The 21426-nt window shown below is 34.2% G+C and overlaps 1 protein-coding gene across 1 annotated transcript in view; it reads left to right on the top strand.

Moving 5' to 3' along the window:
- The window catches only part of LOC141402606 (uncharacterized), a 34351-nt gene extending 21381 nt beyond the window's left edge, over positions 1 to 12970 (top strand). The window contains exon 2 of the mRNA XM_073984241.1: positions 11835 to 12970. Coding sequence (XP_073840342.1) covers positions 11954 to 12577 — 624 coding nt within the window. The 5' untranslated portion in view covers positions 11835 to 11953 and the 3' untranslated portion in view covers positions 12578 to 12970. The remainder of the gene's footprint in view (positions 1 to 11834) is intronic.
- Positions 12971 to 21426: the final 8456 nt, after the last annotated feature.

Below are 21426 nucleotides of genomic sequence, written 5' to 3'. Positions count from 1 at the left end.
CTTTTAACTTTGATTCTCACACCAAATTTCAACCTTTAACCTTTATCCGTTCACAAAATACGAATTGGTACCAAAGTTAGTACACTTCGAATTTCTAATAACCCTTTAGTACATCTTTCCTACACTCCATCAGTGACCTTCATTCCAAATTTCGAAGTTCGTGCTCTACCGGTTCGCCAAATACAAACGGTACCATATTTACTTTTCGTACCCTTCCAGTTCGAATTTCCAAAAACCCAGCCTTATCTGACCCCTTCGGACCAAGAGTCATCCACACCCAAAATTTCAATCAGTCAGTCAGTCAGTCAGTCAATCACTTTACTCTTTTATTAATATAGATGTGTAGCTGTAAGTAAAGTAAAATGTGTACTGATTTCAATTCTTTGTATAGTGTAGTATCGTTCGAAAAAAGGTGAGAAGACGACGAACATACAACAGATCCAATCCCAGAATATGGTATTAAGTCCAGGTCAGGCAATGTGCGCTTGCTGAGAGCAAGTGAGCGAAAACTTCAATGTAAAATGCATTGAAATGTATGCTCACTTGCTCTCAGCAAGCGCACATTGCCTGACCTGGTATTAAGTGTATGGCTGACTTCCGAAAGGTCAGTTCCTTGGCGTATGTCTTATGTGTCGTGTTTCACAATGTCGTTATACGTACCCAGCAAACCAAATGTCGGATGTCCGACATATCAAAACAATTTCGGAAGCAAAATCGTTCAGATTTCGTATCGATTTCTATACGATTTTTCGTAGGGGAATTTGTTCAGATTTCGTTCCGATTTCGGAGAAAATGTCGGAAGTAAATTTCCCTTCGAATTTGCTAATGTTTTTCTTCCGATTTCGTTACGAATTCGGATCGATATGTCGGAAACAATTTTCCCTTCCTTTCTAACAAGTAACATTTTAGTTTGTTGTCGAAAAACAAAATGGTTGGTTATAAAATTCACATATACATTTTTTAAATATTTTAAATATAAATGCAACATATAATAATTCAAGCTAGTGCTGATAGACTCAACATATTCGTACACAAAGTTTACATTGTTCTACTATAATTACAAAATGATAACAACAGTGAAAATCATTAGATATCTTTGAAATTATAATCTTCCAATAAAAAAAATTTATCAATAAAAAAGAGGCATCAGAGAAAAATTGTTTTCTTCGATAATCATACGAAATTATTCCAAAATTGTCTAAGATTTTCATACGACATTATTCCGAAATCGTTCAGAAATCTGTACGAAAATTCGGAGGAAGAATTTCGAATTCCGAATTTCCCAAGAATTTTCTTGCGATTTCGTTGCGAATTCTGACCGAAATCGATCCGATTTCGCTCCGACATTTCGTTCCGAAATTATGTCAACCACTTCATACAACTTTCGTTAAGATATCGTTACGATTTCGGATCAGATATCGGACGTAACGCCCGAAATTTGTTCCGATTTCGTTACGATATCGGTACGATTGGTTTGCTGGGTAACTACTGCAAAGCTATGTATGTACAAATAGCCCAGAAAGTCGGCGTTCACCTTACTACTTTTCAAAAACGATGCTAAAACATTACTAAATAGGTAAATGAGATCAGTTTTTCTTTAATAAATGTTATTGGCACTCTTTACTACAAGAATAAAAAGACAAATTCCAGAAAATATATTATTATTACGAAGATAACTGTGAAAAAGTGTTACAACTGCTAAATTAGAGCTCCAAAAAGTCTGCGTTCACTTTGTATGTTGCAATAATACCGTTAGTTTTTTGAATTTTTTTGCAGTTTTCACCCATTTTTAATCAGTATTGTCACAACTGCTCATTCTGTGAGGTCGTTTGCACACTTATGTAACTTAAAAAAGTAAAGTATTTCAAGAATGGAAAACAAGGGCAAAGAAATTGGCATCGATAAAAGGAAAATTTTAGGTAAATTATGGAAAAAGCTATCGACATAACTGTATGTAGAACATATAAGTCTATACATAGAGTGATAATTAACTATAAACAAACCGGAAGTTTGAAGTCAAAGCCCAGATCTGGAAGGTCAAAGCTCAGTTTTGGACGGTCAAAAATATTATCAGAACGGGAGGAGCGTAACATAACTAATATAGTTAAAACAAACAGTCCGATAATTACTTCAAAAATTGTTGAAAATGTGAAAATGGCATCCAAAAAAAGTATTTGTGCACAAACCGCCAGAAAAATACTGCATAAAGCTGGATATCACGGTATAGTCGCACGGCGAAAGCCGTACATATCACTAGTGAACAGGCAGAAGCATATTGAATTTGCTAATGAATACATAAACAAGCCTCCAGTATTCCGGAATCAAGTCATATTTTCGGCCGAAAGCATTTTCTATATGTTTGCAAACTGTTTGGAGAAAGCTCGAACAGCGCTTGAAAAACAAAATCTTGTTTTACACTGTAAAAAATAGCGAGGGTGCTGTTTTGGTTTGGGGTGTGTGGCAGCTTCTGGAGTGGGCCAACTTGTATTTATTGAATCGACAATGGACAAGTATGGTTACCTAAACATCATGAAGCGCAATTTGAACCAAAATGCAGAAGAACTTGGCTTAGCTACGAAATTTTGGTTGCAACAACATTACGTTTCAAAGCATACTGCTGAGATTGTAAGGTTTTGGCTCCTATATAATGCCCAGATCTGGGTTTTGAAGTAAAAATTCCGGTTTGTTTATTATCACTCTATGTATAGACTAATATGTTCCACCTACAGTTTCGCCAATATTTCGATAGCTTTTTCCATAATTTACCTAGAATTTTCCTTTATTTCTTTGCCCTTATTTTCCATTATTGAAATAACTTACTTTTTTAAGTTAAGTGTACAAACGACCTCACAGAACGACCAGTTGTAACAATATTCATTAAAAATGGAAGAAAACTTCAAAAAAATTCAAAAAAAAAAACTAACGGTATTATTGCAACATACAAAGTGAACGCAGACTTTTTGGGGGCTCTAACTTAGCAGTTGTAACACTTTTCTATCGTTATCTTCGCAATAATAATATATTTTCTGGAATTTTTCTTTTTATTCTGGTACTAAAGAGTGACAATAACATATTTATGAAAGAAAAACTGATCTCATTTACCTATTTATTAAAGTTTTAGCATCATTTTTGAAAAGTAGTAATGTGAACGCAGACTTTCTGGGCTATGTGTATATACAAAAGTTATTTTTTACGAAAAAAGCGAACTTGCACCATTTTTATTTTTGCAACTGAATTCTCGGATTGCGTTAAGATCAGGAAATTGGCCAGACCAATGGAGAACTTCTGTCGAATTGCTTATTATTATTAACAATAGCCGTTTTCCACCTCACTCGGTTTGGAGCTATATACATATCTAAGTTGATCCCAGATCAATCCGATAGATCTCATTTAGGTTTTTGTGGATCGTCTCCAGGTTTTCTTTGGTCTTCCAACTCTCCTTCCTTCTTGGCTGAACGGCTTGTTATGCTATATTGTTGTCATCACGGCGTATGTCCAATTCATTGTCATTTACGTTTTCGGATTTCAGATCCCATATCCATCTGATTTGCTTGGCGTAAGAGTTCTGCGTTCGTCCACCTAGCTTCCCCAATAACAGAATTGGTCTACTGAGGCATACTTTGACCTCATGCTTGTAACTGTTGTCTGTCATCCCAGCAAAAAATTTTGGAAGTTGTGCATGTGGAGTTATGATTTCACAACATCCTTCGATGCAGTCCACACGGAGTTATGAAAAAAGCACTCCGTTGGATACAATTTATAAGCAATTGCTTTAGAGATCCCTACAAACAAAAACAGTTGGTTGATCCCTACCCACCGCTGGCGAAGTCATTTATTCTAAAAATAAGAAATAAAAATTTAAGTCGCGAACATTTTTGCGGTAATTCACGATGCGGAAATTTTTAATGGAGTGGAGTCCAGTTGGATTCCATGTCGAAAGCTGAACTATTGATGGGAAGGCAACATAAAAAACCTTTAGGATGATGAAGCAAAATCAGATGCGCTTGGATTAAATGGAGAACGGAGGAAGTAAACTCAAATGTGACTTAATTTAATTTAATGGAAACTTTTTTTAATTTGTGTTTATATAATAAAGTTCTTTGTATTATTGTTTTACACAAATAATAAATGCATTTTATTTATTCTGGGATATTTCGCAATGGCTTGCATTTTTATTGCATCTTTAGACTGACAAAAAATGCAATCCGAAGAGGTCCTTTAAATTCAATTCAAAACACTACATCAAAAGCTGTGATTTGGATCGAAAATGGAGTGCATCCTAGCTGTGTGCTGTGGAAGCAAAATTGAGTGCATCCTAGCTGTGTGCTTTGGAAGCAAAATGGAGTGCATCCTAGCAGCGCGCTCCCTCGTAAAATTCATAAGTGAATTCATAGGAAAATATGTACTCTAACGGCACTCGTACTGTACACTTGTAGTGATTCAACTGCATCCGCGGATGCAAACTTTTTGCTGGGTAGAAAAACACAGCAAAAATATTGGAAGTTGTGCAATTGGAGTTATGATTTCAAAACATCTTTCGATGTAGTCCGACAGAGTTATGAAAAATGCACTCCGTTAGATACATTTTATAAGCAGTTGCTTTAGAGATCCCTACAAAACAAAAACAGTTGGTTGATCCCTACCCGTCGCTGCCGACAAAATTTCTTCAAAAGAGCAACAAGTGTGATTATACATATTTCGAAGAATTTGTTATAAAATAAAAAATATAAACTGAAGTTGCGAACATTTTTGTGGTAATTTACGAGACGGAAATTTTTAATGGAGTGGAGCTGGAGTCAATGCCGAAAGCTGAACTAGTGATGGGAATGCAACATAAAAACCCTTTAGGATGACGAAGCAAAATCAGTTGCGCTTGGATTACATGGACAACGGAGGAAGTGCACTTAATTGTGATTGAATTTAATGGAAACTTGTTTTAATTTATGTTTGTCCCGGTCCATGAATTTCATTAAAATATTGAATGAAATTAGGCGTTTCTAGATCGAATTCCCTACTACAGCAATTTCGTGATTTTACTCTACTATGGAACTCGATCTAGAAACGCCTAATTTCATGAATTTTTTTATTGAAATTCACGCTAGTGTGGACCGGGACTTTATATAGGCTCTGTTTCAGAACTAAAAATTTTTTAAAATTTTTACCACTTTTACACATTTTGCGTTCCCGTACACAAAATTTATATGAAAATCGTTTACGACTTTACAACTTTTACGACTTTTACCACTTTATAAAGTACGGGAACAGGCCAATAATAAAGTTCTGTGTATTCTTGTTTTACAAATGTAATTTATTTATTCTGGGATATTTCGCAATAGCTTGCATTTTTACTGCATCTTGGATTGATTAAAAACACAATGTGAAGAGTGCCTTTAAATTCAATCCAAAAGACTACATAAAAAAGTTGTGATTTGGATCGAAAACGGAGTGCATCCTAGCTGTGTGCTGTGGAAGCAAAATGGAGTGCATCCTATCTGCGCACTCTCTTGTAAAATTCATAAGTGAATTCATAGGAAAAGATGGGAGAGGACTGCATCCAAACATTAGAGAATAAAGAATTACAGGAGAACGCCCGAATAAGTTTAATTACACTCATTAACAACCACGTAAGAAATAATACACTCAACAGAAGAGATCGTTTTATTCTTGAGACAGTGGGTCAAACAACCAAGTTCCTTAAAGAAAATAAACATATTTTAATTCTTAATGCTGACAAAGGTGGGAAGACCGTTGCAATGTTAAAAACGGACTATGAAAATAAAATGCAACATATTCTTACAGACATGTGCACATATAGACGTTTAAGGAAAGATCCTACCACCGGATTGCAAGAAAAGTGCAATAAACTCGTCACAAAACTATATGAGTTACACATAATTGACGAAATTGACAGGAACAAACTTATAAATAGAACATCAGTACCCCCAAAAATATACGGTCTTCCTAAAATCCATAAGGAAGACATCCCGTTGCGTCCTATATGCTCCTTTGTAAACTCACCAACATATACACTCTCCAAATACATAGGAACAATTTTAAAAGTCTTAACAAAGGAATCAAAATACAATATCAAAGATGCGATTGAATTTAAATCTAGAGTCAGTAAACAATACATTGACGACGACGAACTTTTAATATCTTTTGACGTGATATCCTTGTTTCCCAGTGTCCCAATAAACCTGGCGATTAACACCATAAAGGAAAAATGGAACATAATTCAGGAGCATACAAACATTCCACAGAATCTTTTCATAGAAATTCTAAGCATATGTATCAAAGACTCGAGATATTTTCTTTACAATGACAAATTATTCGAACAATTGAAGGGAATGCCTATGGGCTCGCCGATATCCCCAATCATTGCAGACATTGTCATGGAAAAACTCCTTGATGAAACTATAGAAAATCTACCCACAAAACCAAGGCTTTTAACAAAATATGTTGACGACATATTTTGTATAGTAAGGAGAGATCAGGTTGACAATACAATAAAAGCGTTAAACTCATATAATAAACAGTTACGGTTCACAATGGAGTGTGAATCCAACGACCAACTACCATACCTAGATTCAATCATATATAGAAAAGACAAAAAACTGTTACTTGATTGGTACCAAAAGCCAACATCATCAGGCCGACTAATCAATTACCATTCCAAACATCATAGGAGAGTTAAAATAAATACAGCAACAAATTTTATACGGCGGGTCTTAAATATCAGTGACCAAGTATTTCATTCCAAAAACAAAACCAGGATAAAACAAATCCTCAAAATGAACGATTTTCCCAACAAAACGATCAATCAACTGATTAAACATGTAACATCAAATAACATTAATAACAATGAACAAAAAGAAGAAAAGATATTCAAAAGATTTACATACATACCCGGTTTTTCCGAACGATTTTCATGCTCAAATCTTTATGACAAAGAACGATACCAATTGGCGTTAAGGAGCAACAATACGAATAATAACTTTTTTAGTCGGACAAAGACTAAAACGCCTGTTGAAGAAAAAGCTAATGTTGTGTACAGAGTAAAATGCAATGGTGACTCGTCGAGCGCATGCCAAAAAGTATATGTTGGCACAACGAAAAATAAATTAAAAACGAGATTAAGTGGCCATAAATCGGACCAAAAGACTAAAAATAAGACGTTGGAACAAAAAACAGCCCTTGCAGCACATTGTGCAGAAACTGGACATACACCGAATTTCAAGGATGTCGAGGTATTAACCCAAGAAATGAATAGCAAGCGGAGATACATGCTCGAAATGCTCCACATAATAAATGTACCAGTGGAAAACCGAATGAATTACAAAATGGACACAGAACACTGTGCCCAGATATACAGGAACATTATTGAAAAACACAAAAACTTTCGTTAGTTGGAAATCAGTTGCGATCTAGTGAGAACGTGTAGTGGCAAGTTGCAAATAGAAAAATATAAAATGTAATTATTAAAAACATGTTTTTGTTTATACTTTTATATAACAAAATGTTATTTGTTTTTCTTTTTAAAATTTAAAGAAAATCCCTGATGATGATCATCGACGATGATCGAAATATTGGAAAATAAATAAAATAAAAAACAAAAATCTACTGTTTTTTAATTTCTGACCTGAAAGCCAAACAAAAACTCCAAGAAATAGGAAAAGATGTACTCCAACGGCAAATGTACCGTACACTTGTAGTGATTCAACTGCATCCGCGGATGCAAACTTTTTGCTGGGTTGTTTAATACTGAAAATGTTAGCACATTATGCTACTAATGCTAACTAATGCTAACGCCAACCCTCCTAAAGAGCAAATAAAGAATTATTTTATTGCAGTTTGCCGATCTAAAATAAATAAAGGAATTATTTTACCGTTTAGACATCATAAATAGTAGTCTTGGTTGATTAAAATCAACTTTGTACATCAAAACAAATTTAATTTTTCCGCCTTGTTTACAAATTTTTACATTTTAAATTATTATTTTTAGTGTAGCAATTCACCGATGCATCTACCTTGTTTCTTGTGCCATCTTGCAACTTTTTGTATTTTCTAGCAACATGTTGCAAAAAACAGAGTTTTATACGAGGATTTATGCCAGATTTAAAACAAATCCACTCAATACGAGGATTTATTTTTGTATGGGAAATCTGGTAGATTTTGGATGGATTTATCAAATAAAACCTGATAATGGGATATTAGTTGTATTTATGTCTTTGATTATTGTGATTTGATTTCCTTTGTATTTTATGTCACAATAATGTATTTGACAGCAAACTAAATAGTCAGGGCTTACTAGTTTGGGCTGAGTGTCCGACTGTATAGACTGTGGATAGATCCTTGAATTCATAAATTTCGTTTTTGATACTATAACTAGAAATATTCATTCTTGATTGCGATTTTATGTTACCAGCAACCTGCATTGTTTCTGTTAAGGGTAATGTTTATATACATTGTTTTATAAACATTTTTTTGTTGCATGCATTTTGTCTAGTCTTATAGCTCATTTAGACTAGCCGTAAATCCTCAACTGGATTTAATAAATTCTGTACAAATTTCATTGCATTTAGATATACCCTTGGAGGATTTAAATGGCAGTCAGCTGATTTGTGTTCATAGCACAATTACCAAGGTAGATGCATTAGCCCCTCTGATCGAATTTGAAAACTTAAAAGAAAATGTTGTAAATTGAATTCGTCTCAAAAAGCATACGGAAAATTAGAAATTTATTGTTTAATATTGAAAATGTTAGCACATTATGCTACTAATGCTAACTAATGAGCAAATAAAGAATTATTTTATCGTTTAGACATCGTAAATATTAGTCTTGGTAGATTAAAATCAACTTTGTATATCAACGCAAATTTAATTTTTTCGGCTTGTTTACAATTTTTGACATTTTAAATTATTTTTGCTGAAGCAATTCACCGATGCATCTACCTTCTTTCTTGTGCCAGCTTGCAACTTTTTGTATTTTCTAGCAACATGTTGCAAAAAACAGATTTGTATACGAGGATTTATGCCGGATTTAAAACAAATCCACTCAATACGAGGATTTATTTTTGTATGGGAAAGCTGGTAGATTTTGGCCGGATTTAGCAAATAAAACCTGATAATGGGCTAAATCCGGCTAATGATGCCATATCTAAATGACCTATTATTCAAAGATTAATGCTGGGTACACATTGTCAGTTTTGAATGACATTTTTGTCATTCATCACAAAATATTTTGTGGTTGCTGGACGGTTGGACAGTTATCGATAATTGCTAAAAATCGTCATGCAAAACTGACAATAGGTGTGTTCGTTTACTCAATAATTTGTACAAATTTGTACAAGTCCAGTAACTTCTTGCAAACGACTAATGTCTTTTGTATTGTACTGAAGTGTAAACGAACAGCATTCAGTAACAATTTGTACAAATTTTGAGTAAACGAACACACATAATGTGTACTATACTTTAAATAAATAAACACCGTCTATACACTCGGACATTCAGCCCAAACTAGTTAGCCATGACTATTTAGTTTGCTGTCAAATACATTATTGTGACATAAAATACAAAGGAAATCAAATCACAATAATGAACAATCTTCCAATAGAAAATCGAGTTTTCGATGACATTTTCGTCGACGAATGTTCCGAAATTGTCATGTACGACAACTTGCATGACCATGTCTTGCATTGTGTCTTGGCAACAAACCTAAAAATGCTCAAAAGTGTGCTTTGAAACAATTGTATACATATTTATTCAGATATACAATTTTTGATTTGTAATAAATGTAAAATTATAAAGTCACAAAATTCGGAAACCGCGTTAGGGATTAAACAATTTTTATTTATACAACCTGAATTATGTAGAAAACGGTAAGTTAGAATAAATAGAATTAAATACTTTAAAAGTAATTGTATTTATTTTTTTGAATAGGTGCATTTAGGTTGAAGAACATTGAAAATTCCAGCGACTGTAAAATAAGATTTTGGAATATTTAGGAGATATTCACAATATTCATTTAAAATTATTTCTTTTCGCAGAATCCAAAAATTAAAGAAGGTCGCCTTTCGGCCGGCTGGGGTAAGAAGTGTAAGGCGTGGTAAAGATGGAAGAAACTGGTGCATTGCAGAACATACGGGAGCTAAGTATTATTAATTGTTTAATTTATTTTGTAAAAATTATATATTTTATAATTAAATAAAAATAAAAATTTGACACACGACAACATAAAAAAACTGTCTTTAATTGAGTCATCGATGACTAGTAGCAAGACAAGGTCGGTGAAACAGTCGTCGACGACAACTTCGCTTACCTTGTCGCCCAAGTTGTCGTGCATGAATACTGGGACACTTGTGTGAAAATGTCGTCAACGATCCCAAAGGGATGTATGCAAAGAGTCGTGAACGAATTGGAAATGTCGTGCATGATTCATCAATGTTGTCTTAAAGACACTTTCTACTGGGCTATTATGTTTGTTGTCAGAAGTTGTTAACAGAACTCTGAATGGCCGACCTTCTGTAGGCCTTGTACATAAAGATTGCAAAACTCAATTGTTAACATTTGTCAATATATGGAGTTAAGCGCTGTTGTTACGATATCATAACAACATTCTGTTAAGTAGTTAAGCATTTCAGGCGTTTTTAACCTCAAAGTTAATATTCAATGAACTGGAACTGCTATGGAATACAACTTTTTTGCTTTCCTACCATTTGTATAAGCCGAATCGCGCTTTAATGGGGTTTTTATCATTAACATACACCTGTTGTTGGTAAAAAGTGTATATATTTTGTTTCATAAGCATTTGTGCATTATGCATCTTTTCATTGTCTTATTTCTTCTTTGAATTCAAAAGCCATTCACTAACAAAGAATTACAATGAAATTTCCTATCTTGTTAAATTTATGTCTTTCTCTTTAGGCCCGTACCTATATACGGACATATACCCAGGGCGTGTGTGGTGAAAAAAGTAGAACACATCGCTCATTTACTCAAAGATTGACACATTTCAAAAAATCGAGTTTCGAGAAAAATGCGTTTTAAGTTGGCGATTGAAATTTGACTTCCCTACTTAATAAGATTATTACACAAAAAACAAAATAACTATGTGGACCATATTTTGCAAACACCTAGCCAGATATCAGTGTAAAATTTCTGTGCAAGATCAAGCATGATTTGAAGTGTTTTATTGCTTCATAAACTCCAAAAACTTTTGTGACGAATTATGCGAAACTCGTAGTAAATCAGCTGTAACTCGTCGAGTTTTAGATATATCAGCATGAAAATTTGACACAAGATAAATTAGAAGTCGTAGAAAAAATAGAAATTGCTAACACAGAAAACGCATTTTTTGAGTTATGCCACTCTTTGAGTAAATGAGCGACATGTATTCTTATGAGAACTACCGAAATACGACGAGCGTATACTTTTTGTAAGTTGAACATTTTCAACTTTGACAGAACGTATTGTATGTATGTAGGCGACATGTACCAGTAGTCGGCACCTTTTGAATTTGAACTCAAATAACAGAAAATTAAGAAATCAAAATAGGAAAATAATATTAAAAATGCTTTAACAATATTGTCAGCTAACCTTATATAAAATTTCATTTAGCTAGGACCAATTTTTATATCGAAATTTAAGTTTTTGTCAGTGAAGGGGTTTCACCACAACCGAAAATGCATGTTTCTTAAGAAAAAAATTGTGGAGATGTTAACCTTATAAGCTCTGTAATTATAAAGGGTGTTTTTTAAGCTAGATAGAACTTTAAATTGTAAAAAGTAACACAAAAAATTAAATTTTGATGAAACTGTTTTTTTTATTTGTTTCAGTGTACTCTGACAAATCATCACGAATAGACTCACGCTTGAACAACGCTACGAAATTATCCAAATTTGCTTTGAAAACCAGTCGTCGATTCGCGTAACTTATAGACGACTTCGTCATTTGTATGGCGTACATAATCGTCCACCATTTTTGGCTTAACGGGTTTGTTAATAAGCAAAATTGCCGCATATGGAGTGAGACCAATCCACAAGAGACCCTACAGACTCCATTACATCCAGAAAAATGCACCGTATGGTGCGGTTTTCACGCTGGTGGCATCATCGGACCTTATTTCTTCAAAAATGAGGCCGGAGCTCGCGTTACGGTCAATGGAGATTGTTACCGCACCATGATCAATGATTTTTTGTTTGAAACTATGGATGACATTGATCCGGAGGAGATGTGGTTTCAACAGGATGGCGCTACGTGCCATACGGCTAACGCAACCATCGACTTATTGAAATCAAAATTTGGCGATAAGTTGATTTCGAGAAGTGGACCTGTCAATTGGCCTCCAAGGTCGTGCGATTTGACACGTCTCGATTATTTCCTGTGGGACTACGTGAAGTCACTGGTTTATGCTGATAAACCAGCAACAATTGATGCCTTGGAGGCCAGCATTGTTCGTGTTATTCGTGACATACGGCCAGCAGTGCTCGAAAAAGTGGCCAAAAATTGGACGTCCAGAATGCACTTCGTCAAGAACAGCCCCGGTGCCCATATGCCCGAAATCATTTTCAAATGTTAATGTCACGTATTGATCTTTCGAATAAAAAAAATTTTTGATTACAATTTAATTTTTTGTGTTATTTTTTACAATTTCAAGTTCTATCGGCCTTAAAAAAACACCTTTTATTAGAATGAAGAAATTTTCCACAACATTTTTGTTATATAGGTAGAGAACAGTTAAAAGAACACGTTAGAAAAAGAAATTTTTAAAAAATATTTATAATTGTGCAATTTTTGCTGATGCCGACTTTAGGGACAAAAAAATATAAAATGTGCCTGAAGTCGGCATGGGCTTATAAACATTGATTTTTATCGATTACTTTTAGCTAAAAATTATAAAAAATATTAAACAAATACTTTAAAGGCAAATTAATAAAAAAATTGTTTTAATTTGAAAGGAACTTTAGCGATTTTAAGCAATATTAGCCGTGATTTGAAGTACGTACGTTGTGGGTGCCAACAACTGGGTAATAGATGCGGACTATTGGTAGGAATTAATTTATTTACACAATATATTTAAATTTCCTTATTTTTTGGAGTAAAATCAATAGAAATGTATAAATAACTAATGTTTAGGCTATTGTTCTTTCAAATATTTAAGAAAAAATATAAAGTAAGCATTTTTTCTTTATTTAAATATAACATGCCGACTACTGGATCATATCATGCCGACTATTGGGTAATGGTGCCGACTACTGGTGAAAAAACAGTATTTCACTAAAATTGTAATTTTTGCATGTTGAACAGAAATAATCAAAAAAATTGTTTATATAATCTATAATTACACAAAATAACGAATCATTACAACTTAAATTCAATTTGATTGGACATTTAGACTCGGAATGACGCACGGCTAAAGATAAGAGAATCCTTAAAGTGCCGACTACTGGTGCACTTACCCTATGTGTGTATTTTGTATTTTAAAAACAAAAGCCCAACAAAACATGAAATACAATTCATTGCAAAGGAAAATTATTTGTTTTACGAATGAAAACATTTAAGTAAGTTTCGGTTGCGGATTTTGTGTTTTAAATGTGATTTGGTAATCAACGTATTTGGGTAATACGGACGCTCAGAGAGCGTTGTTTTGATAGGTTGGTGAAATATATGTGTACGTCCCGTCGTTATTTAGGTTTAGCAGTTATGTTCTATGCATGGTATAATAAGAAAGGTATGACAGAGCTCACGGCTGATTACAAGTTTTTTCGTTTGTGACCTACTTGTGTCAAACCTATTTAGATATATTTTGTTTTGATTGTTCACATTATGACATATTTCACACATACATAACAGAATTTTCATTTGAAAGAAAAATAATTGTAATTGAAATAAAAATAATGTTAACACAAAAGATGATGTTCTTCTTCTTTATTGCATATTCGATATTCGAATGTTAGCGACCATATTACATTTCATGTATAATATTTTATATATCATTGACAAAATAAGAAAATAATTCTCTATTTCTTGCGACACTTATAAAATTTTCTGCATTTCGGAATTCTGTCCATTGTTGAATATTTTGGAGCCAGGACATCTCTTGTCTTCCTCTGCTATGTTTTCCTTCTATACTGGCTTGTAGAATTGATTGTACAATGCGGTATTTTGAGTTTCGCATTATATGCCCAAGATATGCAATTTTTCTGCTTTTTATATGATTGAAGAGTTCTCTTGTTCTGTTTGATCTGCGTAGAACCTCGTCATTTGACACTTGAGCTATCCATGGGATTTTAAGAATTCTCCGATATATCCACATTTCGAATGCTTCTAATCGCTTGACATCTACTGCTTTTAGAGTCCATACTTCCGTTGCGTATAACAGTACTGGCCATATGTAGGCTTTTATGAACCTTGTCTTTGTTGTGATGTTAATATCATGACTTGTCAAAACTTTTCTATATTTGTGAAAGGCGTCTCTTGCCATTTCTATCCGGCATTTAATTTCTTTGGAGTTATCCCACTGATCATTTATTGAGAACCCGAGATATTTGAAGCTCGACACTCTCTCGAATGGAGTGTTGTGAATTATTATATTCATATTTAGTTTTCCTGATGTTTAATCTTAATCCATATCTTTCACTACACGCAGTTAGTCTGGTGACAAGATTTTGTAGACCTGATAGGCTGTCTGCTATTAGTGTGGTATCGTCAGCGTATCTGATATTGTTTATATAAGCATTATTTATGAGGATTCCTTCTTTAGCGTTATTTATTGCTTCTTTGAATATTTTTTCCGAATAGATATTAAACAGTAGTGGGGACAGAGTACAACCCTGTCTTACTCCTTTGGATATAGATATTTCTTCCGTCATTTCTCCGTTGATATTAACATGTGCGGTTTGGTGCCAATACAGACTTTTAATGCATCTAATTTCTTTTCCCCCTATTCCAAGTGACGCCAAAATATCAATGAGCTTGTCATGTTGTACGGTATCAAATGCCTTCTCGTAGTCGATGAAGCAAATAAAAACGTCTTTATGGATTCTTCTACATTTTTGGAAGCAGAATAGTGCTTCCCTGGTTCCTTTTGCTTCTTTAAAACAAAATTGTGTTTCGCCCATTTCTTTTTCGCATTTTTCGTATATCCGTCTATGTATAATTTTCAGAAAAATTTTTAAGGCGTGTCTCATCAAGCTAATAAGTCGGTAGTCGTTGCATCTTTTGGGGTGAGATTTCTTTGGAATGGTTATAAATGTGGCGTCTGACCGAGATTTGGCGGCAGCAAACAGCGTCTGAACTCCAGGAGGAGCGGCTGAATACGGAGAAGGAAAACTAAAAACCCTTCAGATGGCAACGGGAAACCCCTGGAGTACTATCCCATGAAAATCATGCAATTTATGAATATAAATAATGAACGGCCCTCAGTCTCCGGCCAAACGAGGGTGCTAAGAATCCCCGGAGGTAAAACAAAAAATAACCTGAATATTGGTACCTGGAACGTACGAAGCCTATATGAATCTGGAAAATTAGCTAACACCATTAATGAGATGAATAAACTGAATATTGATATACTTGGAGTTTGCGAAACATGGTGGCCTGGTAATGGAGAATTTGCATCTCAAAACGTCAAAATATTTTACTCAGGAAACCTGAATAGAACTCATAGAAACGGAGTAGGTGTCATTTTAAAATCCACATAGCACAATGCGTAATAGGATTTGTACCAAAATCTGACAGAGCAATGCTTATAAAGTTAGAAACAAAACCCTTAAAACTAAATATTATACAAGTATATGCGCCCACTGCAGACAAGAGCAAAGAAGAAGTGGAAGATTTTTACGAAGATGTAAAATACCTAATAAATATGACAAAACCCATGATATAAATATCATCCAAGGTGACTTTAATGCCAAAGTTGGACAAGACATTGTACCAGGCATAACAGGCAAATTTGGACTAGGCGAGAGAAATGATAGAGGTGACAGACTTATTCAATTCTGTCAAGAATATATAAAAATACAATGTTCTGCCTGCCAAATAGAAGATTGTATACCTGGAAATTCCCTCAGGACAAACCAACAAATATAATACGGAACCTGATAGATTATATTTTGATCAATAAACGCTTTTCTTCATGTGCAATGAAGACATCCACATATCCAGGGGCAGATGTTCCATCGGACCATATTCTGTTAATGACAAAAATTAGAGCAAAATTGAAGAGAAACTCAAAGAGAAAAACACGTGGAAAACTCAATACTGGAAAACTGGAGGAACCAAGGGTTAGGACAAGAATGACGGAGATCATTGATCAAGAATTTAGAAAAATTGAAACTGCAGATAGTGAACAGATTTGGAATTCTGTTAAAAATACGCTAAAATCCATAGCGGACAATGATCTAGGAATCACAACAAAATCACAAAAGAATGAAAGGATGACAAAGGAGATACTAGATCTGATGGAGGAACGTCGAAGACATACAAATCGAAGCTACGAATTATATTACGAATTAAATAGAGAAATACAATCCGCAATCAGAATTGCGAAAAACAATCTCATAAACAGGCAATGCCAGGAGATTGAAAGATTGCAACAATTAAATGACGATTTCAATCTTCACAAAAAAATCAAAGAAATGGCAGGTGTATATCGCAAAGCAATACCTAAAATTCTATACAATAAGGAAAATGAACCTATTTTTGATATATCAGAAAATATGATAATATGGAAAGAGTACATAAAGCTCCTTTTTGCCGACCAGAACCGATCAACATATGTGATGATGACGAATGAACCGCCAGAAAAAAAGCATGTGGTCCTGATGAGATTCCATCGGAAATATTGAAGTTCATAGACGGAGATAACATTAATATCCTGATCAAGCTATTTAACTACATATATGAGACTGGGGAATACCGAAATGACTGGCTAAGAACAAAGTTTATAACCTTACCAAAGAAAACCCAGCCGAAACACTGCAGTGACTACAGACTTATCAGCCTAATGAGCCATGCATTGAAGATTTTCCTAAAAATAATTCATGGGCGAATATATGAGAAGTGTGAAAAAGTTATGGGTGCTTCCCAATTTGGTTTTAAGGAAGGCATGGGAACCCGCGAAGCTCTTTCTTCCCTACAAATCCTAGTTCAAAAATGCAAAAATTTTAAAAAAAATGTATATATATGCTTTATTGATTACGAAAAGGCTTTCGATACAGTACAGCACGACAAGTTAATAGAGATTCTTACGTCCATTGGTGTCGGGCAGAATGAAATTCGATGTATAAAAAGCTTGTATTGGCATCAGACTGCACATGTTGAATTTAGTTGGTTATACCGTTATAATTGAAGTAACGGTACCTATAACATTGTCTTATTTTCGTTAAAACAAATACTAAAAATCGCAAGGAAATTCGTCGATTTTGTGTGGACCATATTATCACGAGTTATTGGAATTTTTTAATGGTTCTTGTTGCTATCCGGTAATACGAAACCTGACGTATTAAACTGTGCTTAGAAGCAAATATATTTGCGTTCCTGTTCTGTAGAGTACCCTGTTTTGTGTTGAACATTTTTTACGTGTATATTTTTAATTAGTTCTTTTTTAATAGGATATAACTAAAAAGTTCCACGGGGTTCCTCTGTTGCAATGGTACTCAAATATAGAGGTGCTCTCGAACTATCAATTTCTCGAAAGAGTAATTGCGACCAAGTGCGACGCCGGGAAAAAGGCGCCCTATAACAGTACCACCCGATATTATGTGTTTTCAGGATTTCACATACAATAATCAACCGATCTAGCTCAAAATTGAAAAATAACGTTTTATACGAGTAAACTATCTCCTTACCAAAAATAGGTATATATAGGTCCACGTTTTGATGTATCCCCCATATAACGGTACTGTCCGATTTCAGGTATTTTAGAGTTTTTTAATACATTTTCGGAACGAAGTGGCTACAATTTTGCATTTAGGGTTCCTAGTGGTCAAAAAACTTGCACACAAAAATTGTGGGCATAGGTACACTTTTTTATAGAACTTTCTTATAACGGTACCCCCGATTTTAGGTATTTTGGTGTTCAAAGATACATTTTCCGACGGAATTATATATTGTTTAATATTGGCAAATATAATTTGCTAATATCACTGTGACACAAAATGGAACTCAAAGTCTGGGGGGTGGAGAATTTCTTTTGGAGATGAAAGCCCTTGATGAGTATACTAAGAACCCAAAAGGAAATTTTCGCCATAGGTCAAGTTTCTGAGATATCGCGCGATGAAGTTTTGGGTTTTTTCCCTATAGTACTTGGGAAAATAGCTCCATATCCCTGTTTGGAGTTGTTGTAGCATCGTTGTGAAGTGACATGTCTTCAGTCAAATCGATTGGCGAATCTTTTTGTAGAACATTTCATTCTTCTAACTCGATGCCGTTCATGTCCTTTTCGTCCTTTATTTCTTGAACCGTAGTGAAAGTACCACAAGATGAGATTTTTCAACATCCAAATATTCTACAAAAATGTTGCTCAGAAGATTTTAGGTACGGTTCTCTTTGACAACTAATCGATATTGTCCCGTTTTCATTGTCATTTTTGACATTTATTCGGACTTGGTTAAGAATTAATGGGGTGCTTCTGAAATATTTACCACAAATAGTTCTTGTATTGATGAACATGTTAATAACAAATTTTCTTGGAGGATAGATCCGGTTATCTCAGTTTTTGAACCGGATATTCCGACATTAAAACCATTTTTTGAACCGGTTTTAAGTAACCGATTAAAGTTATATGTATACCATTAAAATGCTTATAGAGTTTTGACTTTATAGTAATATCATGACTTAAAAAAATGTTCTTGTATTTTACAAAAGCTCCTCTCGCCATTTCGATTCTGCTTCTTATTTCATTTGAAATGTTCGACTTGTCATTTATTGTGACACCGAGGTATTTAAAGCTACATATGTACTCTTTCCACGTCCATATCTTTAATTTTTAATTGTGTTTGATTGCCCATACTTTCTTTGGAAATAACCATGTACTTAGTCTTTTTAATATTTATCTTTAGACCATAGCTTTCACTGTGTGTTGTTAGTCTAGTAAGTAGGTATTGGAGCCCTGCAATGCTATCGGCTAGTATGGTTGTGTCGCACAGTGTGTCCAAAATGGGTTTTTTGTGTCAAAAATCTATATTTTCTGAACGGATAAAGATAGAGCAATGAAAATTGGAGGGGATGTTTATAAGACATAGATATTTTATTCCATGTAGCTACAAGCTATTCGGTCAACGTCTTCTAAAGAATTTTATTGAATAAAAAAGGTTTTTCGAAATTTTTAAGTTTGTGTAATATAGATACATTTAAATAAAGGCCTGCGTACATAAGCTGCTCTGCCTGATTGCCTTGCTTTCATGCTTCATTTTTGACATAATAAATATAAAAGAATAAAGAAGGCCGAAGAAATTTCGAACTGGGTTGCCCTCTTCTTTTTCATTCTTTTATCAGAAGTAAGCAAGGTAAGCAGGCAAGGCAGCTTATGTACGCAGGCCTTAAGAATCGATAATTTCTTAGAGTTATTTAAAATACGTATTGGAGATATAGGAACATAAAACGTTATATTCTCAAATACAGACTTGTGTTTTTACAACATAAAATAATTCAATTAATATGAATACTATAACAAAAATAGAACAAATTATATTCATGGATGAATACTTATCCGTGTATCGTGATTCTCGTGCCTCCTCCAATAGTTGCCCAGTGGGAAGAATACATGCTTCTGTTATAGCTTTTCCATAAAATAACACCTTATGAACAGTGGCTGGCATATTATACCAACTGTAATTGCCTAAATAAACCTTACACGTTTCTTGTGCGTATTTTTCAAATTTTTCTGAATGTATTGATTTACCCAAAATAACTCGAAATCTCGTTATTAATTCCATACGTTGTTTATTTTGTTAAATACACTGTGCAGCAGCATTTTTGGGGGGGTGGAAAATTTCATTTGGAGATGAAAGCCCTTGATGAGTATACTAAGAACCCAAAAGGAAATTTTCGCCATAGGTCAAGTTTATGAGATATCGCGCGATGAAGTTTTGGATTTTTTCCCTATAATACTTGGGAAAATAGCTCCATATCTCTGTTTGGGGTTGTTGTAGCATCGTTTTGAGGTGACATGTCAAACATTGCAGGGCTCCAATACCTACTTACTAGACTAACAACACACAGTGAAAGCTATGGTCTAAAGATAAATATTAAAAAGACTAAGTACATGGTTATTTCCAAAGAAAGTATGGGTAATCAAACACAATTAAAAATTAAAGATATGGACGTGGAAAGAGTACATATGTAGCTTTAAATACCTCGGTGTCACAATAAATGACAAGTCGAACATTTCAAATGAAATACGAGAAGAATCGAAATGGCGAGAGGAGCTTTTGTAAAATACAAGAACATTTTTTTAAGTCATGATATTACTATAAAGTCAAAACTAAGATACCTGTAAACATATGTATGGTCTGTTTTGCTATATGGAGTCGAAATGTGGACCCTGAAGGCAGTTGACATGAAAAAACTTGAAGCTTTCGAGATGTGGACTTACAGACGAATTCTAAAAATACCATTGACCAAGTTTGTAACGTACAATGAAGTACTGCGAAGAATACACCAAGAAAAAGAGCTTATACGTACAATAAAGAAACGAAAAACAGCATATCTTGGACACATCATGCGAAACAGCAAAAACTACTCCAAAACATTATCCGATGCGGAATAGAAGGCAGACAGTCCAGGGGAAGAAAAGAGAAGTCTTGGATTAACAATATTCAGGAATGGACCGGCATAAATGATGCCGCAACTTTACTCAGCAGGTGCAGAAATCGACAATCTTTTGCTGAAATAATAAACAACTTATAAATACATATATGCACTTAATATAATGTAATATATTTTATGTAACTGCACTGATCGCCATAAATTCGTAAAACGAATAGGCAAATAAAGAAGAAGATAAATGTGGACTTCAGCCAATGCTCGGGGTATTTTCCGGTGTCATAAATATAGTTAAATAGTTTCGTTAACAGATCAATATTGTTATCATTTTTAGTATTTCGCCAGGTATTTCATCAGGACCCGTGGCTTTTCGTTCTCGGAGGGATTTTATTGCATCTTCAACTTCGTTGTTAGTGATTGTAACTGAAAGTCGTCGTGCAGTGTCATCAGTCGTTCAATTTCGTGGCATTGACTGGTAAGATGGTTGTTTTTGGCTATACGCACTTCTCTTTGAATTTCCCTGTTGATTTCCCAATACATCTCGTAGTTACTATTTTTGTATTTTCTACGCTCATCCATCAGTTGAAGTATCTCTTCAGTCATCCAGCTTTTACTTTTTGGTTTTGTGTAGTTTCCAAGCGTGTTACGTGCAATTGAATTGAT

The sequence above is a fragment of the Musca autumnalis genome, unplaced genomic scaffold (assembly GCF_047663935.1).
Source record: "Musca autumnalis isolate F117 unplaced genomic scaffold, ASM4766393v1 scaffold_4, whole genome shotgun sequence".
NCBI lineage: Eukaryota > Metazoa > Arthropoda > Insecta > Diptera > Muscidae > Musca > Musca autumnalis.
This window is presented reverse-complemented; position numbering and strand designations above follow the sequence as displayed.